This window comes from Dreissena polymorpha, chromosome 6 (assembly GCF_020536995.1).
Source record: "Dreissena polymorpha isolate Duluth1 chromosome 6, UMN_Dpol_1.0, whole genome shotgun sequence".
NCBI classification, from domain to species: Eukaryota; Metazoa; Mollusca; class Bivalvia; order Myida; family Dreissenidae; genus Dreissena; species Dreissena polymorpha.
The window spans coordinates 45,757,034-45,783,229 of record NC_068360.1 but is presented as its reverse complement, the minus strand read 5'-3'; the positions used below and the strand labels follow the sequence as shown (position 1 = coordinate 45,783,229).

Genomic DNA, 26,196 nt, shown 5'->3' with positions numbered 1-26,196 from the left:
AATTACAACCATCTTACTTGCAATACGCATTAATTGAATATAAAACAAACTTGAGACAATTTCTGAGACAAGATGTAAATAGAAGTCACGGCTTGATACCGCTTTTGTGTACACATTTTGCGCAATTTAAATAGAGGACACGTTTGTCATTTTCGTGCAGTCTTTAGTCACCTTTGAAACATTATAGTTATGTTTATACTAGAAACCATCTATCCATGCAGAGCTTAAGTGATCCGACGAACGGGCATTATTTGAAGGGCGATTATTTACATTAATCTTGATACTGGTTAATTTAAAGAGTGTGGACGAACAACCGCTTTGAATTTCTTATCAGCCTTATATCTTAGCGTCGCATTTATAACAAAAATACGCCTTACAATGGTCGCATGAACCGATTAAAACCATTTTAGTAACATCGTCGTATAAAAGTATATAGTTTGCACATTAAATAGATAATTCTCTGCAAAGTTTATTTAACGATGCATGCTGTTATGCGTGTAAATTAAACAAAACAATTTAGATCTTTTAGCGCATGTTCCTGGAACATTTCTATTTCTTAAGCAATTACCAGTTTCAATTTTGCATTCGAGTTTTCGACTTTTTAGTAAGCAACTATAGCTGTTACCTTATCGCGTGAGCGCCAGAAAACGTAAGCCTCTTGAAATCATAATCGTGAAAAAGCAGAAGTCAGGCCTAAACTAAAATTCTTCTCCAGTGTCTGGGACCCACATACGAAACCTCAAATAAATCAAGTGGAAAACGTACAAAGACGTGCAGCAGATTCGCAATAAAAATATATCACAATACAAGCTGAGTAACTAATATAATAGACATCATTGACAGCTCACACTAGAAACACGCATACCAAAATTCCGTCTCATCAATCATCATGTACGTAGTTGCCATCATTCCGCCTGATGACCTTCTTATTATTGTCGACCCCCGATGCAGACGCAGCATTCCCCATCGTTTTAGACACATATGACCCTCAAAAGACTGTTATTTATTTTCCTGCTACATGAGAACAGTTATGCAATGGAATTGACTACCTCCCCATATACATAAGGCAGCAACAGTAGAAGTTTTCAAAACCCTTACGCCTTTGTCTGCCATTTTCCTCGCTATCCATCTGAAGACACTATATATACATGTAAATAATGTTACATAAACACCCAACTGAACACCTTTTGTAAGTTTTCATACCTTAACCTATAGTCGCCGGCACAAAAATATTCTATCTAGAAGGAGTGCTGTATCGGAAGAAGAAGAAGAAATCGACACCACTGACTTACATGGACCGTTCCATGAGTGTGATTTTGACTAACAAATACAAATACTCACAAATCTAAAAGTAGGCCATTCATGGCCTCTTGATTCAGCCTTAATTTTTCTTCTATTGTTGTGTACTGGGTTGGTGCTAGCCAAGTGCTTATATGTGCTCTGTATTGATATTTAATATCTTGTGTGTTCTAAAACTTGTCTATTTTTTTCGAATGATATAACAGTTTTACATTTTATCACTTTCTGATGAGGGAGTATCACATATCAACTACTCTGTTTTTGAATTTGATTTTTCGAAGTTCCAAGTGAGATCTTTCTTTGTATATTTTCATATTGTGCCTCCTTGTATTTTCAGAATCTCGTATTTTGAATATTTTGCTCACCTCAGGGTCATATTTTCCTGTTATTATTTTGAACACTTCAATAATGTCCGCTTTGTGGCTTCTATATGTAAGTGACGGTAGTTTCAACCTTTCTAATCTTTCCAGTTGCTAAGCTTGTCCATTCGTGGTAGTAGTTTTGTCGCCCTCCTTTGTAAATTGTCAATCATATCAATATGTTTCAGTTGATATGGACTACAGACAGGGTTTGAGTATTCTATTGTCGGACGAACTGGACTAGTGTATAACAGTTTGAACGTCTTATCATCCAGATATTTAAAGGATCTTCTGATTGCGCCTAGAACAGCATTTGCTTTGTTTAACTTTTCGTTCGTTCATGTGTCTTTCAAAACTCAAGTTTTCATCAATTATTACTCCTACATCCCTTTCTTCTGTTGACATTTCCATTAGTTGTATGTCTTTCTTGAGTCTATAGTTGATGTCTGGTACTTTTGAATTTCCTATTCTCATACTTTTACATTTATCAGGGTGGAATTTAAGCAACCATTTCTCTGACCAAAACTGCATTTCCTCTATATCTTCTTGTAATTTCAGACAGTCTTCTTTATTTATAATGTTTCTGAATATTTTCGTGTCATCTGCATAGATAAAAAATTCACTTGTGTGCTTTAGTGTTCTGGGTAAGTCATTTACAAATAACACGAAGAGAACCGGCTGGCCCCATTATACACTTCCTTGCGGAATTCCTGATGTTACTGGTCTCCATATTGAAGATTCGCCTTTTACAATGATCCGTTGTCTTCGTCCCACTAAAAATGACTCAAGCCAGCAAATATATGACGACCCAATCTTATACGGGCAAAAGCCCGCGAAGCGGGCGTTGACCGTTCATGCATATGGAAATTTAGACATAAAATTACATAAGAATACCACATGTATATGGATGCGTCTCAAAAAAATTTGCCACGCGACATATATTTAGCGATGCTATTTATGACCTTGAACAAATACAAACGCTTTCACATATGCTAAAACACATGTAAATACATACCTCAGGAAAAATTATATCAATGACATCATAATTGTGTAGCGAATCGCACTAAATATTCTCGCATTATTTGTTTTTCTTCGCAACCGTTCCAGAATTAAGTCATACTCAATTATCTCCCCTGAATACTCATCTTCAGTGGGTATAAGCCGAAGACTGGTTCACTACATTTAGTGACAGTCTTTACCAAACACAATTAACGTGAACATAACCCGTCTTAAATATGTTGCCGAATCTCAGATTTCTGTCGAATTTATTTGCTTTGATCATTTCGATATCTTATTGTTATTATTATCCTGACAAATCACAAACGCTTGTTAAAAAATTATTTGTTTTAAACATTATAGTTGGCATATCTATTCTTCCAGTATTATCGCGGTATTTCAATAACGACACCATACTGTTTATTTGTCAGAATTCGTGACGCATTTTCCATTCGCTCTCAGAAAGAAGTTGTACGTGTGATCATGAGCAATATTCTGGTGAGTTGTCGTTGTTATCCATTAGAAACACATTTATTCACAAAATTTAAAGATATTCCGATCTAACTTTTAAGTCTTTTAGCTTTAATTTTTAACGTATGTACACCTCGTCTGCTCGCACTTTACCGATATCCCGAAAGGTTACATATCACTATAATAAGTTTAGGCCTAAAACCACAAAATCCGATACCGTTGGATTTTCGTAACACAATTTTACGTAAAAAATCTTCCAGATTCGAAGTCAACAAAAACAAGACATTTATAAATTGTCTGCATTATTGATCAGATTTTAAGATATTTGTTGGTTTTCCGTCTTAAGAAGCTGTTATGCCAAGGCAAGAGCTGGGCATCACACAAGCCATTCTATCCAGCAAAACTGACAGTTTTGGTTTACAGAAATCAACAAAGGAGGGATTCCTGAACTATCAAAGTTTCCAAGCTATACACACAGTTATTATCTGTGGTGATCTTTATTGGTTCTGTTTGTTTACTTGGATGGAACATGTGTGAACTTTTATAGAACTTTGAAAAGTCTATATCTGTCTATCTATAAGCAAAAATCAGCTATGGTATAATAAGATCAGATGTGCAAACAATGTCAAAGGGTTGTTAAATTAAAAATTTGAAGGCAATTATGCTGAAAAAATATGAAAGTTCCCATGCAAATTTAGTCTGTATATCGACAAGTGTCTGCCAATAAATGTCAAACTAGTAATACAAAACTTACCACAAGTACGTAAAAGCAATAAGTACCTGTTGTGATCATTTTTAGTAAGATAGTGTAATTCTTAACAGTAGCAAATAGCTTGTTTAGTAAATGCATAATGCAATTAATATGATTTCCTTTATATTGTGTTATTAATTAATTGGTTGTCACTTGTTAATCCATGATAAATGTTTTATGACTAGTACAAAACCAGCATTGTTAATTTTGTAAAAGGTAATAAAATAGCACCACTTTGTAATTTTATATACGTAAATATTCGTGTACTGTATGTTGATGACAGTGTTTTAGTATTACTTATTTTGTAACTATTATTTTATGTGCAAATAAATGATGTGAAGTGTTTTGTATCTCCACACAATACCATATACCTATTTATATATGTACTGTGTTATGTGTTATTTGAATGTTTAAATAAAAAAATATGGATGATATAACATGATGCATTCTAATATTTGCATTCAAATTGTAACTATAGAGCTAAGTGTATGCAGTTTAGACTGTGATTTAAGAATTGCTACATAATGGCTAGTTTTTTAGTGGCGACAAAATTTAAACTATTCAACAATAGTTTGCGAAAGAAAATTAGAAACCTGCCAGATACCTGTATTTATTAAATATTTTAATTGCGAAACAAGTATGTTGTTATGCTGTTACACATAATTATACATTGATAATAAATAAGAAGACAATTAGCGGTGTTAACGTTTCCCAACAGTAGAAATCATTCTTTTGATGAAGTCAGTGGTATACAGACGAAAGCTCCAGGTATGGCTTTCAATACATATATAGTGTGTGTTATTTGACAGTCTAAAACTTATTGGATTAAAAAAATATTGTCAAATTTGTCAATCAAAATTGATTTGACACATCACATGACTTTGATTATGTTAAATCAGTGTACTGTATGCTAAATGCAACTGCTTAAGCAAGCTGTCAAGTTAATTGAGACATTTGATGAAAAAAACTGTTTCCGGGGTAGGACCAGCACTTAGTGTCTATACATGTATGACGTACCATGACGTCGAAAGTCTACAAGACCTACTAGGTAGAACGAGAAATGTACTTCACCGACCCTTGAGTGTTAGCCAATCAGAAGACACCTTAAATCTGTTGCTTTTAGAGATATTTGACAATGAACATTATTAATATTATTATTTATACCAAATTATGCGACTATCGACCGCTTACTCATAGATATTGTGCGTATTTATTGACCTGACGTGGCGGAAGTAACCTCTGACTTATGCAAGTTATGGTTATTACAAAATACGACCAACGGGGAGGTTATTATACATTATTTATCCCGTTAATGTTTGGTAACTGTTTGGTTACCGTTGGGAATTTCCTACACAGTAATGCACTGGACGGTCGTGATACTCCGCCCCGCATGAATGAATACTCACAATATGCTGAATAATTTTAATTTTAAAAAGGTAACAATTGAATCCTCTTCAAATTTGTATGTAATCTATTTTAATGCATTAAATACTTGAAACTTCTATGTGTTTTTTTTGCCATTCTGATATTTTTATTCATTTTTTCCTTAATTAAAAAAGAGATTTTAAACATTTATTATGAATAAATCTGAAGGATCAATAGACAAGTGTTTTGATTGGCTGTTCAGAAAATGTGTACGTCGAAGTACAAACATGTATGTCGAAGTACAAATTGTACTTTGACGTACAAACATATACTTTCAAGTGTATTTAATATGTGTATGTCGACGTACAATTGTTGTACTTCGACGTACATTTTTCTTTTTACTTAGTAGGTCTTCATGACTTTCAACCCAAATGGTACGCCATAGTATGTCTTTAGGGTTATCTCAAGAATGCTCCCACTTAAGGGATCAATACAGAGACCCCCCAGTGACTAAGCCAGTTAGCAGACACCCCATCCATTATACCACAGCCACCGAACCAGATTTAAATTCCTGTAGCTAGAAAAAAAATAATAAGATGCTAGATCTTTAAGCTAGGAACATGTAACTCGTTTTAAGATTGATTTTTTAAGATGCATTACTTAATTATTGCAACAATTATAATATTTTGAACACAATCATGTCCATATATTTATTAAAAAATACATGGTTATCAAACAACTTAAAAAGCTTTTGCCCGTAAATTAGGTAGCACCTATAATCATATTATTTTTGTAGTTTATGCAGAAGGCTGTTATGAAGTACTGAGTCGAAAGCTTTCGTGAAATCGCAGTATGCAACGTCCACACATCCGCCTTCATCTATTATTTCTGTCCATCCGTCTAATACCTGAAGTAACTGTAGTACTGTTGATCTTCCCGAGATAAAACCAAATTGCTTCTCACTGAATAACTATTTTTGCATGTGTTTCACTATATTTTCGCTTACAAAACTTTCCAGAACTTTACACAATATACATGTAAGCGAGACAGGTCTGTAATTTCAAGCATATTTCTTATCTCCTCTTTTTACAATGCGGTGATTTTGGCCTTTTTCCATGTCTCTGAGATACGTCCAGTATGAACTGACTTTTAAATGTATGATGTATAGTGACTTTGCCAGTCCAAGACATCTTTCATTTCTTGCATCATTTTGATTCTCTCTAAAAATCATCTGTGTTAAGTTAAACACATCTTTCAAATTAAGACACTTTATTTTTATTGCTATTTTTTTTCTTGAGCTGTTTACAGGGAAAGGATTGCCGTTCAACAATAAATAATTGCTATTTTATAAGACTGGAGACTACGGCGAAAAACTTGCGCGAATGCGGGTTACAATCAACTAAAAGTAGATGGAAAAACATTGGGAAAACCCCAGTGAGCTTTGATTCGTGTCAAGTTCTTTCTTACGTGTAACATATAAATATTGTTATTTCTTAAATTATTACAGCACATAATGCGTTTTAAGAAAAGTATAGATATGGCGATTCATACGAGAACAATATTGACTTTATGTCGTACCAATGATGAAAGTTTTTCATCAAATTACATTAAGATTTGAATAAGTATAGTGTGACCTTATCTTATTACCGGCTTGATAATTACAGTACGCACCGGCATTTTTTTGGAAATCGAGGAAGATGAGTAAAAACAAACGAAAAGTAACGGTAGATGCAGATGACAGAAAAAAGCCTAGCGTATTTGAAAGACTAGGACCGAATGCAATAAAGAGACCAGTCGGCAAATATAACGACTCCGACTCGGATGTGTGTAACCTCTTTATTATAATTTCATGTCGTTGAATCCGAAGCGTTTTTCAATCATCACCTTTCGATTCTTTTATTTAATTTTTTAAACACATTTTTTTAAGTACAGTTCGAAAGGTAAATGTTGCATTAAAATATGATTGTGCACATTATATTGCAACCCGGTATTTTTGTATTTTGTATCTGTTTTCTCTAAGGCCATTTAAAGGGGCCTTTTCACAGATTTTGGCATTTTTTTAACTTATTCATTAAATGCTTAATATCGATAAATGTAAACATTGGATCGTAAAAGCTCCAGTAAAAAATCAAGAATACAATTAAAAAAAGGAAAAGAACATTGCCCGGACCAGGTTTCGAACCAGTGACCCCTGGAGTCCTGCCAGAGTCTTGAAGTAAAAACGCTTTAGCCTACCGTACTGAGCTATTCCGCCGTGTACATATACTAGAAGTATTTTATACCTTATATAAGCAATCTTCGTAGTTTAACAAAATTTAACGACAAATACAGAACTCTCCAAATTATTCAATCGTTTCGCGTTGCAACGCTTTATAATTTTTAGGTTTTAAAATCGTCAAAAGATGCATATAATGGCTATATTAGACCATGGTAAATGTTCAGTATTACTGTTTCCTCACAAATATCATAACTAAAACGAAAATTTGCGAATCTGAAACAACTTTTTTTCAATTTTGTCAATTTACCAAAGCGTGAAAAGATCCCTTTAAGGGAAACTAATTGTAGTCAATTAGAATTTATTATTGATAGCGCTTTTTACGATATGACACACAAAGCAGTCCCAAAAAGTGCCTGTCAACCGGACAGGCTGATGGAAAAGTAAGCCTGTCCGGACAAAATTCACCTGATCGAACTGTCAGTTTATAACTGAATAAATTAGTAAAGTTTAACTTGTATTTATTGCAATGTGCAGCTTGTGTATAAGTACACTTGATAAAGTAAAACAAAACACTTGCGTGTTTAAGTGATTACAGTGTATGATGGAAAACAGCTTTAAATTGTAGCCAGATTCAAAGGAAAAGATATATTTGTATAGGGATCGGATGCATGTAGTAGGCTATTTTATAAGATTAATTCGCAATATTGAGGGTTGAAAAAGTCTGGGGACAAGAAGGCCTTACATCAAAATGCTTAATTTTCGAAGACTTTCAGGAGAAACTGTACGATTGAAAAGAATCGTGTTTAACTCGCAGATTGAAACAAGTTTCTGCTTGTGTGCATTCTTGGTTCCGAAGTAAACTGTGATGTTTCCATAATCCTGTTTAAAAGTTTACAGTTTGGCTTCATATTGATTGTTTTGATATGGCACAGTAATATGTCGAACAAATGAAATTGACGTTTTCGAAAAACAACAAAGGGAGAGAACTCTTAAGAACTAGGGACGCGTTTGTGTTCTTAATGACAAAAAGGCTCGACATTCATGAAAAGAGTGATTCTAATGGGGTGTTTTCGTTCTTTTGGCAAGTATCAGACTTTTCAGTATTTAGTCATAATTTCTTTGGCCTGTCACAAGGACCGGCGATATTAGAAACTTCGCCGGACCATAAAGAATTTTGGCGGACAAGACCGGCAGTCCGGCCTTTTCAGGAAGCCTGCAAAGGTGGGGATCCCCCCCCCTATGCGCTTTTTACGATATGACACACAAAGGTGGGGATCCCCCCCTACACATCACCCCCCCCCCCCTTCCGCAGTGCTTTGTCCGAAAATCCTAGTGAAAGGCCTTAAATTGGCTTAATTTGTCGTTAAGAGCATTCTTTCTTGGGACAGCTTTTGTTCAACAACATGATTATTATCCTCCAATTACCTTGAGTCAAGCATGACCCAAAGTCTATCACTTTGTTTATATTGAAAACACGGCTCTCGTGATGACGTCACACGCATGCTCTCCGAGTATTTTGTTTTACTAACATAGCTACGCTTGAAATTAATTATAGACATGACTTAAATAAGGAAAAACAGTTTTATTGCATTTATAAATCTTACTTCAACTGAAATAATCCAAATGTATGCCTATTGCGTGCATTTTTTTCGGTACTCTTCATTAAACTTGCTCATTAATTGCAGACCACTGCGCAAGAGTCAACTCATAATTTCATGTATTTGATTTATTTTAAAGAAAATTATTTTACCCTTTCACGATTCCCAGAAAATGTTGCATGGAACAATCTGTGCGCGCACATCGCGAAAATAGGTGACATGCCGATATTCACAGTGGGTTTACCCTGTCCCGATTGGATGATAATTTTATCAGATCTTTTAATAGTAACATATATGCCGGAATTTTGTTTGAACAAATTGCGAACGTTTTTTGTTTTTTTTTCAATTCTTGAGCACTTTTTTGTGTCGATGTTGCTCATAAGAAGATCGACCGATAAAACGGAAACTTGTTAAACTGTAAATAGAAGTTAGTAAAAAAGATAAATTAATCTTTCAGTTACTCTAAATTTGTTCAGTGAATCGAATTTTCGAAGTTTTGTTGACCTCATATGCCTATTGCAATCGAGTACTCTCGCTTTTCGGGTGTGACCTCTCGACTCAAGGTAAACAACGCGCGTAGTGTATGTCATTGCGGTGTGCATGGAACTATCGGCTTTGTGTGGTTGAACACGATGTAAATGAACACTTTTGACATGGATTTTACGGGAATGAAATCAATCTTTTAAGGTACCTCGTTTATTGCAGGATTGTTTGAATTAATTCAGAAATTATTTTAGTTGTTTCCTTAACCGCTCGACTCAAGGTAATTGGATGATACAACTTTTTATTATGGCATGATACAGTTTGACAGAAGGAATTTTAAAACTGTGTATAACAGTATGTGACATCAAAGTGAGAGTGATATTTGTCACTACTATGAATTTTTTTATTTATTATTATTATTTTTATATATATATATAGTCTTTATTAACCTCGTCCATAGGTATGTGCAGGTCGAAGCCATCCTGCTCCATACCTTACAAAAGACTGTGTACATAGTAGCTCAAGATTAATATATATATAGATATACATATACATAGACATTGCAAAAAATCATACACAAATTCATTACATTATAATACAAGTATTATAATAAAAGTACATGCACAAATAACACATATAATTTTTATCTATCTGGGAGGTTAATAAAGATTAATGTATATGTAAATACACAAATTTAAAAAGTTTGAAGAAAAAATGAAAAACTATGAAAAAATCTTGATGTTTCAGGGAGATAATTATTGTCATAATATTGTCATGATATTAGTGTAATTTTGCACATAATTTGTTGGGAAATACTCAAAGAAAATTGTCATATGGTGAAATAGATACCTAAATTATTTTGTTGTGAAACAAATTATTTTGTTGACATGTGTAAGGTAAACCTTGTAATGGAATTATTAATGATTATTTTAAAGTTGTTAAATGTGTCTTGATGATGCAGGAGGTTGTACATCGGTGCAGAAACTGGGATACCACAGGCACCTGTTCATATGGAAAGGCATGCAAGTTTCTGCATGATCCCAAATCAAAACTGTATGTATCAGAAATCTAGAATTAGTTCTTGGTCGTTTTCTTGCTGTCAGACATTTCTATATATCGAAATATATACAAGAAGTTTACACTAAACTCTCATTCATCTGGCTGCCTGTGAAATTTTGTAAATACCTGAAGTTACAAGTATGAAATTGTATATAACTGATTGCAATATTATTTTAATCAGCATCCATAAGTCTCTTTTTCAATATGAATACATGTAACAGTATTATTTAAATCAGCATCCAAATGTCTCTTTTTCAGCATGCTTATTCACATCTTATGTTTGAATGAATTAAAAAGAAACTATAAAATTTCTGTTTCAAAATATTTCATATTTGATTGTGGATAAATATTCCACGAGCTAAAAAGTTAAACACAGATAACTTGTATGACTTTATCCCTGAGACTTTCTATTTTATTGAGGTTGGCAGTTACATCTTTTTGTTGGAAGTATAAATATTAATTGTAGGATTTATGCTTAAATGGGCAAACTTCTCGTCTGATGTTAGTACAAAGTTTGCGATATCCGATAGAAACCTTGTTCTTTGTTAAAATTATGTTTCCATATTGAAGTGGAAAAGATGAAAGTCAAGAGGATCTGCGTCTGCGTGTAAAACACAAAGGTCAGAAGCGTGATTCCAGACCCAGTGATTCTGAAGATTCTGCAGAAAAAGGTAACTGAAAATCTGCTGTATTTTTAGTGAGGAAAATTAAAATTTAAGTATAAGAATCTTTTTATAAATATGTTTATGGCAGTGTTTTCAGACAGAGAATATACATGAATTCACTATGAATTCATTATTAACTTATATCAAGTTGTTTAAGAAACTAACGGTATGTCCCTGGTGTTGGTTTCATACTAGGACTTAACACCTCTTAGAATCTATGTGACCCTGGCCTGTGCTGTTGTTGTTCAGACTAGGACTTCACACATCTTAGAATCTATGTGACCCTGGCTCATGTTGTTGCTGTTGTTGTTCAGACTAGGACTTCACACATCTTAGAATCTATGTGACCTTGGCCTGTGTTGTTGTTCAGACTAGGACTTCACACCTCTTATAATCTATGTGACCCTGGCCTGTGCTGTTGTTGTTCAGACTAGGACTTTACACCTCTTATAATCTAAGTGACCTTGGCCTGTGTTGTTGTTCAGACTAGGACTTCACACCTCTTATAATCTATGTGACCCTGGCCTGTGCTGTTGTTGTTCAGACTAGGACTTTACACCTCTTATAATCTATGTGACCTTGGCCTGTGTTGTTGTTCAGACTAGGACTTCACACCTCTTAGAATCTATGTGACCCTGGCATGTGTTGTTGTTCAGACTAGGACTTCACACCTCTTATAATCTATGTGACCTTGGCCTGTGTTGTTGTTCAGACTAGGACTTCACACCTCTTATAATCTATGTGACCCTGGCCTGTGTTGTTGTTGTTCAGACTAGGACTTCACACCTCTTATAATCTATGTGACCCTGGCCTGTGTTGTTGCTGTTCAGACTAGGACTTCACACCTCTTATAATCTATGTGACCCTGGCCTGTGCTGTTGTTGTTCAGACTAGGACTTCACACCTCTTATAATCTATGTGACCCTGGCCTGTGCTGTTGTTGTTCAGACTAGGACTTCACACCTCTTATGATCTATGTGACCCTGGCCTGTGTTGTTGTTCAGACTAGGACTTCACACCTCTTATAATCTATGTGACCCTGGCCTGTGTTGTTGTTCAGACTAGGACTTCACACATCTTAGATTCTATGTGACCCTGGCCTGTGTTGTTGTTCAGACTAGGACTTTACACCTCTTATAATCTATGTGACCTTGGCCTGTGTTGTTGTTCAGACTAGGACTTTACACCTCTTATAATCTATGTGACCCTGGCCTGTGTTGTTGTTCAGACTAGGACTTCACACCTCTTATAATCTATGTGACCTTGGCCTGTGTTGTTGTTCAGACTAGGACTTTACACCTCTTATAATCTATGTGACCTTGGCCTGTGTTGTTGTTCAGACTAGGACTTTACACCTCTTATAATCTATGTGACCTTGGCCTGTGTTGTTGTTCAGACTAGGACTTCACACCTCTTAGAATCTATGTGACCTTGGCCTGTGTTGTTGTTCAGACTAGGACTTAACACCTCTTATAATCTATGTGACCTTGGCCTGTGTTGTTGTTTAGACTAGGACTTCACACCTCTTAGAATATATGTGACCCTGGCCTGTGTTGTTGTTCAGACTAGGACTTCACACCTCTTATAATCTATGTGACCCTGGCCTGTGTTGTTGTTCAGACTAGGACTTCACACCTCTTATAATCTATGTGACCCTGGCCTGTGTTGTTGTTGTTCAGACTAGGACTTCACACCTCTTATAATCTATGTGACCTTGGCCTGTGCTGTTGTTGTTCAGACTAGGACTTCACACCTCTTATAATCTATGTGACCCTGGCCTGTGTTGTTGTTGTTCAGACTAGGACTTCACACCTCTTATAATCTATGTGACCCTGGCCTGTGTTGTTGTTGTTCAGACTAGGACTTCACACCTCTTATAATCTATGTGACCCTGGCCTGTGTTGTTGTTGTTCAGACTAGGACTTCACACCTCTTATAATCTATGTGACCCTGGCCTGTGTTGTTGTTTAGACTAGGACTTCACACCTCTTATAATCTATGTGACCCTGGCCTGTGTTGTTGTTCAGACTAGGACTTCACACCTCTTATAATCTATGTGACCCTGGCCTGTGTTGTTGTTCAGACTAGGACTTCACACCTCTTATAATCTATGTGACCCTGGCCTGTGCTGTTGTTGTTCAGACTAGGATTTTACACCTCTTATAATCTATGTGACCCTGGCCTGTGTTGTTTTTCAGACTAGGACTTCACACCTCTTATAATCTATGTGACCCTGGCCTGTGCTGTTGTTGTTCAGACTAGGATTTTACACCTCTTATAATCTATGTGACCCTGGCTCATGTTGTTGCTGTTGTTGTTCAGACTAGGACTTCACACCTCTTATAATCTATGTGACCTTGGCCTGTGTTGTTGTTGTTGTTCAGACTAGGATTTTACACCTCTTAGAATCTATGTGACCCTGGCCTGTGTTGTTGTTGTTATTCAGACTAGGATTTTACACCTCTTAGAATCTATGTGGCCCTGGCCTGTGCTGTTGTTGTTCAGACTAGGACTTCACACATCTTAGAATCTATGTGACCCTGGCTCATGTTGTTGCTGTTGTTGTTCAGACTAGGACTTCACACCTCTTAAAATCTATGTGACCCTGGCATGTGTTGTTGTTGTTCAGACTAGGACTTCACACCTCTTATAATCTATGTGACCCTGGCCTGTGTTGTTGTTCAGACTAGGACTTTACACCTCTTATAATCTAAGTGACCTTGGCCTGTGTTGTTGTTCAGACTAGGACTTTACACCTCTTATAATCTAAGTGACCTTGGCCTGTGTTGTTGTTCAGACTAGGACTTTACACCTCTTATAATCTAAGTGACCTTGGCCTGTGTTGTTGTTCAGACTAGGACTTTACACCTCTTATAATCTAAGTGACCTTGGCCTGTGTTGTTGTTCAGACTAGGACTTTACACCTCTTATAATCTATGTGACCTTGGCCTGTGTTGTTGTTGTTCAGACTAGGACTTCACACCTCTTATAATCTAAGTGACCTTGGCCTGTGTTGTTGTTGTTCAGACTAGGACTTCACACCTCTTATAATCTATGTGACCCTGGCCTGTGTTGTTGTTCAGACTAGGACTTTACACCTCTTATAATCTATGTGACCTTGGCCTGTGTTGTTGTTCAGACTAGGACTTCACACCTCTTATAATCTATGTGACCTTGGCCTGTGCTGTTGTTGTTCAGACTAGGACTTCACACCTCTTATAATCTATGTGACCCTGGCCTGTGTTGTTGTTCAGACTAGGACTTCACACCTCTTATAATCTATGTGACCCTGGCCTGTGTTGTTGTTGTTCAGACTAGGACTTCACACCTCTTATAATCTATGTGACCCTGGCCTGTGTTGTTGTTGTTCAGACTAGGACTTCACACCTCTTATAATCTATGTGACCTTGGCCTGTGTTTTTGTTCAGACTAGGACTTTACACCTCTTATAATCTAAGTGACCTTGGCCTGTGTTGTTGTTCAGACTAGGACTTTACACCTCTTATAATCTATGTGACCTTGGCCTGTGTTGTTGTTCAGACTAGGACTTTACACCTCTTATAATCTATGTGACCTTGGCCTGTGTTGTTGTTCAGACTAGGACTTTACACCTCTTATAATCTATGTGACCTTGGCCTGTGTTGTTGTTCAGACTAGGACTTCACACCTCTTATAATCTATGTGACCCTGGCCTGTGCTGTTGTTGTTCAGACTAGGACTTCACACCTCTTATAATCTATGTGACCCTGGCCTGTGTTGTTGTTCAGACTAGGACTTTACACCTCCAGGGTTCGACATTAACTTTTTTACAGCCAGACCATCGGACCAGCTCCTCTTAAAATGTACTAGCCCGAATCTGATGTCTACTAGACCATAAATGACATAGCAAATAAACAGAATTGTGTCGTGTAACTGTTTAATCAGGTTTTATCAGAAAATGATTAGTGAACACAAGAAAGTTATTTTGATGCACAGAGTAAAAAATAAAATAAAACTAATTAACAACATAAATTGTTTGTTGTAATTTCACTGTTTATCACCAGTTAAACAAATGATGTCTGTACAGCAGGTGACATTTATTAAACGTTATCAAATTCTGGCCTCCTTGACCACTGTGCTCCATGCTACCACAGCTCCTATGCCCTTTTCCATCATAATCTGTGTCAGTTTTACCATTGGATTCTTCTTTATTAACTTATTTGTCGGAAGAATATCCAATCTTGAACAAAGTCACTCTTTAAATTACATTCTCTCGTCTGCTTCGCCAAAATGTTTACATTGACGATACCGGTTTTCGATAGAAGTCGTAAAAACATGATGTAAAGTTCTACGACACTGCAGAAAATCATTAACTATTTCAGTGCTGGAACCGAATTTTGAAGGTCTTTGCAAACAGTTTGGATCCAGATGAGACGCCACAGAATGTGGCGTCTCATCTGGATCCAAACTGTTTGCTATTTTGATAGTATTCTTTGAAAAAAATTGAAGAAAATGCTAATTTTAGAAATTCAGCAGACAACATTTTAGCAGACTACAAATTTCCCAGCATGCAAAGTGTTAATATTCATGACAACTTTACCAATGGAAACAAGCCATTTCTGCGGGAAGCTCTCCTTCGCGTCTAAAAATAGCGATGAATCATGTGAATGCTCCGCGTTTATTTATATACGCTAGTTTTGTTCTGATGTAAATAATGGCTACAATAGTTATTTTACACGTTAAGAGAAAAAGGTTTTCGGTTAGTTATAGTTATATGAATCAGTATAGATTTTGTATGTACGACCAGTCGGACAAGCTAGCCCACAGACCACCGATCTTACTAGACAATGTCTGTCGGACGTGCCTTAGTGTCGAACCCTGACCTCTTAGAATCTATGTGACCCTGGCCTGTGTTGTTGTTGTTCAGACTAGGATTTTACACCTCTTATAATCTATGTGACCCTGGCCTGTGTTGTTGTTGTTCAGACTAGGACTTCACACCTCTTATAATCTATGTGACCCTGGCCTGTGCTGTTGTTGTTCAGACTAGGATTTTACACCTCTTATAATCTATGTGACCCTGGCCTGTGTTGTTTTTCAGACTAGGACTTCACACCTCTTATAATCTATGTGACCCTGGCCTGTGCTGTTGTTGTTCAGACTAGGATTTTACACCTCTTATAATCTATGTGACCCTGGCCTGTGTTGTTTTTCAGACTAGGACTTCACACCTCTTATAATCTATGTGACCCTGACCTGTGTTGTTGTTGTTCAGACTAGGATTTTACACCTCTTATAATCTATGTGACCCTGGTCTGTGCTGTTGTTGTTCAGACTAGGATTTTACACCTCTTATAATCTATGTGACCCTGGCTCATGTTGTTGCTGTTGTTGTTCAGACTAGGACTTTACACCTCTTATAATCTATGTGACCCTGGCCTGTGTTGTTGTTCAGACTAGGACTTTACACCTCTTAGAATCTATGTGACCCTGGCCTGTGTTGTTGTTGTTGTTCAGACTAGGATTTTACACCTTAGAATCTATGTGACCCTGGCCTCTGTTGTTGTTGTTCAGACTAGGATTTTTCACCTCTTAGAATCTATGTGACCCTGGCCTGTGTTGTTGTTCTTGTTCGGACTAGGATTTTACACCTCTTAGAATCTATGTGACCCTGGCCTGTGTTGCTGTTGTTGTTCAGACTAGGATTTTATACCTCTTATAATCTATGTGACCCTGGCCTGTGTTGTTGTTGTTGTTGTTCAGACTACGAGGAGAAGCTAGAGCTGGAGCGTGAACGTCAGGCGTTGAAGAGACAGCTAAGTCAGCTGGAGGACGATGATAAAGACTTACGGGAGAATTTCCGCATTGAGTCCAGGCTCCAGAAGGTACAAAAGGTTCTTTTGCCTTACAAGTGTTTTTTTGGTCAAATTTGGGGCTGGTATTTGACCCCTTATGTCAAAAATTACAGATTTGACTGCATTGAATTCCAAATTAAAGGTTTCCAAAAAGAAAAACTTAAGTGAAATACAACACTATTTTCCAACCCAGCTATATGGTTGAACCGTAGTAAATAAAATAAAAATAAAAATACTTATGATATTTCCTTATCCAACGGGCCCGGCCCAATGCCAAAAATGGTGGGGAAAACACTGGGAGCTCTTTTGTAAAAGTAACTTTTGTTTAAGTATTTTGGAGTCCACTTACCCTTTCTTAAAGTTTTCACTGCTTTTGACTTTTTATTTATGTGTGTATTTAAGCGTCACAACAGAAGCAGTACTTGTTATACTCAGGTGTGCGACCCAAGGCCACTGTGGCACTCTTATGATATATACATTTATCATTATAGTAAGAGTGAGAGCTCAATAAGCTATATTTCGGCTTGATTCTGTTGAAAGCAAGGGCTGTTTTTTATCAAAGGTCTTGTGACTGAATATGACTGAAATTGAATGTTGAAAAGAGCTTTTGACTTCCTGAAAACAAGCAAAAGAGGCCAGGAAATTGTACATGCAGTAACTTGAATGGCTGCCTGCCCTCAGTAATTCTAGAAAGACCCTCATGTTCAGAATAAGTTCATTTTGTAGTTGGCTGGCCACTTAATAGGAATTCGGGCCATAAATAGTTCTGAGATTAGTAGACCTGGTGGCCAGTAATAGTTGTGGGGCGTAAATGTATTTTTGTTTCAATGTCAGTTTTCTTTGTTGGATTTTAGGTCAGCAGCTCTGAGTCTGACAGTTCTGGAGATAGCCGCAGTCGCAGTAAAACCAGGAAACAATCGTAAGAAATATAGACGTTATCTATTTCTTTTTTAATCTATGCAAGATATAAAATAATAATTATTATCTTTTTTATGTTATAATATTACACATCACTTCACCCATTTTAAAATCCAATCTACCCATCCCTGCATAGTTTGAATATGTCATGATGTTGGAATAATACCGTAAATTTGCGACCATAAGTCGACCTAAAAACGCTCCCAAAATTGACTTTAAAAGTCAACATGACTTATGGATGAAGTACTAAATAAAAAAATAAAAAAAACATATTTCTATGCCCTTTTTTTTTTAAAGTAATAAATCTCCGAAGCGAAGGAATGATGACTGTTTATGGTGAGGCCGACTCGTCTTTTACTTAAATGTCCGCCGATAACAAAATACTCCTGTTTACATTGGTTTTTAATTCATTAATCTTCGTAATAAGTCCAATTAAAAACATGTAAAAATAACTTCGAAAATATTCAAGATTTGTGACATACGGTAAAGTGGCGAAAATTGTACATAGCAATTTGTCTATTGATACATCGTCCGTTGTCTGCTAAGAACAATAGAAAATCGACTGCTGACACTTGTACCCATTTAAAGTTAATCCGTGTAAATACAAACTGTCAACAGGTGCAGGTGTCTTTATGCCACCAATTATCGCTTCTTGGCCTTAAATTTTGACTAAGATCAAAGTGTAAAGTGTAGTGTTGGCATCCTTTCGATCATTTGTCTTTATTGCGTCACGCCTAAAATAGTTATCCCTTAATGACATGCACAACAGTTCTGCTACAAACTACTTCGGACCAATAAAAAATTACTCTATCGTTGGATACGCCTTTAACCAATCGCTATTGTTCAACTTCACATGGTATATTTTTTGATTGGATGAAGGTGTGGTTTCGTTGATTTATTCACAACTGTCCCACAATTAATGCATAATCGTTTCGTAAATAAATAGATCTTATCTGAGTGAAGATTTCATTCATTGTTTGATTATAATAATATTACGCACTCACCCTGGATTATTAAAATGTGTAATTGGACATATTAAATACACAATGACTTTCGATTATCTGCTAAGTATTATTAGATAAGACGTTTTTCCAGAATGCAGAAAATATTCCTCGGGTATCTCGTGATTTATGAATATGTACATAACAGTCGAAAAGCGAGCGATGCGAGTGTTGGTAAATTCATGTGTTTCACGCATAATGGCGAAAGTGTTGTTGATTATTTGAGAGCAAGTTACAATTATTTTGACCATATAATGAATTTCTGCATTCAAGATTTAACTGAATTTTCACATCAATAGCACTAACATTTGAATACAAAAATATCTGCTCATAATGAAAACGCTGAAAGTTATTACGTTAAATGGGATACTAATTTTGATTTGAATGTGAGATATATATTAAATTCAAAATAATCAATGATATGTTATTATGATTTTGAACAATAAAATATATTTTTCGTGATAATAAATAATTGAAACATTGAATGTTTCGTTTTAAATATATTCTTATTATTTATATCCCAAAAAATGTCAACTGCCGGTACAAAAGCCCTCAGAACCATGACTAAAACATCACTTAAACATGTCCTAGATATTGAGGAAATTTACCCCCGACTTATGGCAGAGTCAAGGCAAAAAAACAAGTTTTTCTAGCCACATTATGCCCCTCGACTTATGGCCGAGGTAGACTTATGGCCGCGAATGTACGGTATATATCCAGATCTGGCTATAATTCTAAATGTGCCCTATGTATATATTATATGCTAGAAACTCAGGTTTACCGAAAAACGAAAAATCCATATCAGGGCATAATTGCTCAGCGCTTAGTAAAATATATGAACACAAATGAATTTTGTTGAGTGCTTGATTTGTCAATAAAATCTGCAAATACTACTATTGTGTTGTTTAAATAACCATAGGTTTGTTGAATACCATGCAAAAAATAACATAGGAATCTTTTATGTTATAGTTTATACTACGCTAAAAAAAATCTCAGCCTTGGGCCATTGTTCAAATCCATCTCCTTTGGGGGCAATATTTCCTATAAAACCTCGAGGTGCATATCATAGTTATATAATACCCCCCCACACACACATAGTTATATAATACCCCCCCCCCCCCCACACACACACACATAATTATATAATACCCCCCCCACACACACACATAGTTATATAATACCCCCCCCCCCTCCCACACACACATAGTTATATAATACCCCCCCCCCCCCACACACACACATAGTTATATAATACCCCCCCCCCCCCCACACACACACACCTTTGCACGAATGTCCCTTAGATCTGGTTAAAGCAGTTTAACACAGTATAAACATTAATGGAACTCTTACCAAACTTGCTTAAAAGTATTAAAATTATTTATAAAATGTAGTTAACTATTGAAAAAAACTTGGATTTAGCAAAATAACAATACATATGAGCCTGTGCGTAGGAAAACTAGGCTAAATATAAAGTATCATCCCAGATTAGCCTGTGCAGGGACCATGCTTCCAGCTTTTATGTAATTTTCTTCGTTTAAAGGAAGTCACTTCTCAATGAAAATCCAGTCTAGGCAGAAAGTATCTTTCTTGATTTGCTTGTGTGAAATGCTTATGCTAATCTGAGATGTTACTTTACGCCCATGCATTAATCCATGTTTTCCCAGAAACTGAATTAAGTTTAGAATAGCTTTAAGACTCTAAATGAATATATTGTATAGCTTTCAAAATTCTCTTTTCATGTAGCACATTGCCATATTTGAATTCTTAATTGTTCACTATGCTAGCATTTGTTGTCATTTTACTTTGAATATGTACCATTCTAGGAAGAAAAAGAAGAAAAGGAAGCAAGATTCAAAGTCCTCAACAAAACTGAAGCTTCCCAGCCCTGGCCCAGGGTAAATGAAACCTCATTCTTACATGAATAAACTTGTTTGAGAACAATTGCTTTGTTTAGTAAAAATCATTCTACTGCATTTTTAATACAGAAGGTGATTTGAGTGTTGTTTTTTTAAATCAGGAAATCAACACAAACATTTCAATATCAGTGTTTTGTTTCCTTATGAATTTTTTTTGGAGAACAATATGGACGTTATAATTATTTTATTATATTCAGTGAAAAAATGTCTCCATGTTATTCTGACATTAAAAGAAACTGATTTAGTCATTAAAGAAGTTTTTCACAAGGGACTTCCATCAGACTTAAAAAAGTTCATAGCTTGATTTGATGCATTTTTTTCTAAATTTAATATGAAGATTTCTAGAAGAAGGTTGAATTTTTGTCAGCACTCATGTTTAATTAAGATGAAGTGATATCTCCTAAAATTACTAAAAGCCTTTAAAACTTGATGAAGTTCAGCGCTTGACATACAATTTTTAGCTCATCTATTTTTTGAAAAAAAATTATGAGCTATTGTCATCACCTTGGCGTCGGCGTCGGCGTCTGCGTCGGCGTCGGCGTCCGGTTAAGTTTTGCGTTTAGGTCCACTTTTCTCAGAAAGTATCAATGCTATTGCATTCAAACTTGGTACACTTACTTACTATCATGAGGGGACTGGGCAGGCAAAGTTAGATAACTCTGGCGTGCATTTTGACTGAATTATGTGCCCTTTTTATACTTAGAAAATTGAAAATTTTGGTTAAGTTTTGCGTTTAGGTCCACTTTTTTCAGAAAGTATCAATGCTATTGCATTCAAACTTGGTACACTTACTTACTATCATGAGGGGACTGGGCACGCAAAGTTAGATAACTCTGGCGTGCATTTTGACAGAATTATGTGCCCTTTTTATACTTAGAAAATTGAAAATTTTGGTTAAGTTTTGTGTTAAGGTCCATTTTATTCCTTAAGTATCAAAGCTATTGCTTTCATACTTGCAACACTTACTAACTACCGTAAGGGGACTGTGCAGGCAAAGTTATGTAACTCTGACTGGTATTTGGACGGAATTATGGGCCCTTTATACTTAGAAAATTGAAAGTTTGGTTAAGTTTTGTGTTTTGGTCCACTTTACCCCTAAAGTATCATAGATATTGCTATCATACTTGGAACACTCGCAAACTATCATAAGGGTACAGTAAAAGGACAAGTTGCATAACTCTGGATGTCATTTTTACGGAATTATGGCCCTTTTTTGACTTAGTAACTTTGAATATATGGTTAAATTTTGTGTTTCGATCCACTTTACTTCTTAAGTATCAAGGCTATTGCTTTCAAACTTCAAATACTTTCATGCTATTATGAGGTTACTGTACCTGGCAAGTTGAATTTTACCTTGACCTTTGAATGACCTTGACTCTCAAGGTCAAATTATTAAATTTCTCTAAAATTGCCATAACTTCTTTATTTATGATTAGATTTGATTGATACTTTGACAAAACTACTCTTACCTGACATACCACAATAGACTCCACCCAAACCATCGCCCGTGCCCCCCCCCCCCCACAACCCCCCCCCCCCCTATTTTTTTTTTTTTTTTTTTTTTTTTTTAAGATCATCTCACAAATGACCACCACACCCTCACACTATACCCCCCCCACCCCACCCCCTCCCCAATTTTTTTTTTAAACGGTTAAAAAACAAAACTATTTATTTTGATTATTTTATGTTTGAAATACCGTCCAACCATCGCACCCAAGAATCCCCCCCCCCACCCCCCCTCCCCCCACCCGAATCCCCCCCCCTATTTTTTTTTTATTTTATTTAAGATCATCTCACAAATTACCACCACACCCTCACACTATACCCCCCCACCTCACCCCCCCCCCCCCCCCATTTTTTTTTATGAAACGGTTAAAAAACACAAATATTTATTTTTATTATTTTATGTTTGAAATACCGTCCAACCATCGCACCCAAGAATCCCCCCCCCCCACCCCCCCCCACCCCCCCCCCCCCCGATTTTTTTTTCCTTTTTTTCGCATTTTTGGAAGAAAATGTAATAAATGTCCACACCCCCACACAATGCACCGCTCTTCACTCCACCCCTCCCTCCTTTGTGATTGAAAATGAGAGTCCCTTCACCTTTAAAAAGAAAATAGATGAGCGGTCTGCACCCGCAAGGCGGTGCTCTTGTTAATGCAACTGTTCAATCAGACTTGTGTCCAAATATTTTACTAAACCAATGTTACTTGTCCTGTCTGTAAAATGTAACTTTTCATATACTATGAAAGTTTTCAGTAATTTTACAATACCTATAGTGATATTTGCTCAGAAGTTTTATATTAAAAATCATTTATAACCATCATGAAGGAAGTCTGCTTATATTGCCTACATGTCAAGCCCTAAAGTTGTATGCATCTGAGCTATTAATATTTAAGTTAGAGTAGTGAAAGTGAAGTCAGTTAAAAACACACTTGCTTATAAACAAGCTTTGAGTCTATGTTACACACTTAGTACTCTTTCCTCTTACCAGTATTGATAGCGATGACCATCAGAAAAAGCACAAGAAGAAGTCAAAGAAGAAGCACAGCCGGGCCGATTCCCTGTCAAGCCTCGACCGATCCTCGGAACCAGAACAAAAAGGACGCAAACTTCTGAGCCCTTTGAAATTCAAGAATAAAAAGCCCCTAGTGAGTAACGCCATTCAGGGATTTCACTCTGATGATGAACCAGACGTCACTCCACAACCACCAAAAATGAAGCTGACCATGCCGTCAAGGTCGCCTCCTCTGGGTATCATAGTGCCTCCCTTGCCACCAAGAATTAGGTCAACCAGGTCACGGTCATTGTCCAGCGGGGAAGGGCGCAGGGGTGAAAAAATTAAGGCCATGAGCTTAGTGTCTCCTGTAAAAAAGAAAAAAGCTGAGAGAAGAGCATCGCCAGAGTTTGAGAGGGAATCAAAAATTGAAAAGGTCCGAGGGTCACGAAAACAGACAAAGTCAAGGTCACCCAGTTTTGAAAAGTCGTTGTCATTTTCTCCGGATGGTAAAAAGGCCAGGAAAGCGGAGAAAAAGAAGAAAAAGAAGGATGCTGAAACTCTTGATAAGTCGAAAGACACCTCGCTGGAAAGGTCAAGAGGTTATGAGAGCCGTGACAGGGAGCTGAGTCCATTGTCAGACTTCAGGTCAAACTCACCCCTGAAAAAGAAGAAGAAAGACAAAAAGAACAAGGACAAGAAGAAAGATAGAGCTCCTTCTCCTCTTAGAGAGGAGGTTGTTATATCAAAAAAGAAGAAGGATAAAATGAAGGCAAGAGATAGGTCTATGTCGCCAGTCCCTAAGAAGTCCTTGGAAAAAAGGAGTCTGGATCGATCACATGACCGCAAGGAATTAGGTAAGCTCAGGGATTTGTTTTGCTAATTTAAGAGCCATGATAAGAAGTTTCCTTTAAGAAATAGCCTTATTATTATGCCAAATTGTCTTACTTTCTTCCTCAACAAAAATGTAGCGATTTTATGTATGGGTCGTTAGATAAAAGACAATTTAATTTTTCAGAGCTCTCTCGGAAAAGAAGTTCAGTGGATGAACAATTGTAAAAAAAAAGTTTAATTGGAAAATTAAAACACCTTTTCTGTTGATTGTATAAAAAAAACAGTAGCATTACAAAAGCAATGTTGTGTACTGGTTAGAAATCTCTGGTATTTTATGAATGGAAGGTTTCTATTTAAATGCTGTTGTGTGTTTTACTAGCTCACATGTGCGATGTACATGGTGAGCTTGTGGGACTGACTGCCTTTTGTACGTTGTTCAGAGTTGTAAATTTTTTATTCAAAACATCTCCTAAACCACTCTGCAGATTTTAACAACACTTTACAGGCATGATGCACGGGTGGCCATCTTTGAAAGTTGTACATATCATTCTGGTCCGGGGAATGCGTGTGTCACTTAGCCTACAGCTTTGTTATTTGGTGTGTGAAAGTTGTCGTGTACAAACATTATTAAAATATTTGCCATGTAAGATCATATAGTGGTCCTCTACTTAGTTTGTTTAAATCATACCCCTTGGGTCAATATTGACCCTCTCTAGGGTTGTGTAGGTGAAATGTTTTATATTGACTAAAATAGTATTATAATAATTAAAAAATTCTTTAATACGAAAAAAGCTTTTTTATGCACCCATTAAGGTGGCATATAGCAGTCCTTTAGTCTTTTCGTCTGTCTGTCAATCTGGTATTCCGTTTTCTGAAGTTTTTTTAGCTCACCTGATTGCTCAGGTGAGCTTTTGTGACCGGTCTTTGTCCGTCATCTGTCCGTCCACATTTGTTCGTAAACACTCTAGAGGCCACATTAATTGTCCGATCTTCATGAAACTTGGTCAGAAGCTTTGTCCCAATGAAATCTCGGTTGAGTCCGAAACTGGGTTGTTCCGGATCAAAAACTAGGTCACTAGGTCAAAAAAAGGAAAAAACTTGTAAACACTGTAGAAGTCACATTTCATGCCCAATCTTCATGTAACTTTGTCGAAATGTTTGTCTTAATGATATGTTGGTTGAGTTAAAAAGTGGTTCCGGTCGGTTGAAAAACATGGCCGCCAGTGGGCGGGACAGTTTTCCTTATTTGGCTATAGAGAAACCTTTTTAACACTCTAGAAGTCACAATTTTGGCCCAATCATCATGAAAATTGGTCAAAACATTGGTTTTATTGATATTTCGGACGAGTTCGAAAATGGTCTAGATTGGTGAAAAAACATGGCCGCCAGTGGGCGGGGCATTTTTCTCTATATGTATATAGTGAAAACATGTGAACACTCTAGAAGTAATTTTTTTGGCCATATTTTCATGAATTTGGGTCAGAACATTTGTTTCCTTGATATGAGAGTTGAGTTCGAAAATGGTTCCGGTCACTTGAATAATATGGCTGCCGGGGGGGGGGCAGTTTTCCTTATTTGGCTTTAGAGAAACCATGTAAACACTTTTTTTTTATCTCATATTTATAAAGCTTGTGAACACTCTAGAAGTCCCCTTTTTTTGCCCAATCATCATGAAACTTGGTGAAAAGATTGGTTTTATATATATCACATAATTAATGCCATAATTATTGCCTTTAGATTGTCCAAATTTTCATTATATTATACAAAATCCTTGTAAACACTCTAGAGGTCATAATTTTGTTTCAGATTTTATGAATCTTGGTCATAATATTTATATTTGTAAGCAAAGTTTGATGTTTGGTAAGGGGGATCAGCTCAAAATATAGGTAACCAGGTCAAATCTTACAAAAACAAAATCACTCCATATGCCAT

At 36.4% G+C, this 26,196-nt stretch overlaps 1 protein-coding gene across 4 annotated transcripts in view; it reads left to right on the top strand.

Moving 5' to 3' along the window:
* Window positions 1–6,885: 6,885 nt before the first annotated feature.
* Window positions 6,886–26,196, top strand: part of LOC127835344 (zinc finger CCCH domain-containing protein 13-like) — a 60,086-nt gene continuing 40,775 nt past the window's right edge. For 2 of the 4 annotated variants that reach the window (XM_052361722.1, XM_052361721.1), the window contains exons 1-7: window positions 6,889–7,064; window positions 10,502–10,593; window positions 11,170–11,270; window positions 17,007–17,128; window positions 17,953–18,017; window positions 20,841–20,912; window positions 23,428–24,287. In XM_052361722.1, the coding sequence (XP_052217682.1) occupies window positions 6,939–7,064; window positions 10,502–10,593; window positions 11,170–11,270; window positions 17,007–17,128; window positions 17,953–18,017; window positions 20,841–20,912; window positions 23,428–24,287 (1,438 nt within the window). In that variant the 5' untranslated portion in view covers window positions 6,889–6,938. Of the gene's footprint in view, window positions 7,065–10,501; window positions 10,594–11,169; window positions 11,271–17,006; window positions 17,129–17,952; window positions 18,018–20,840; window positions 20,913–23,427; window positions 24,288–26,196 lie in introns of all 4 variants that reach the window. The other 2 variants (XR_008028474.1, XM_052361720.1) reach the window with 2 other exon arrangements.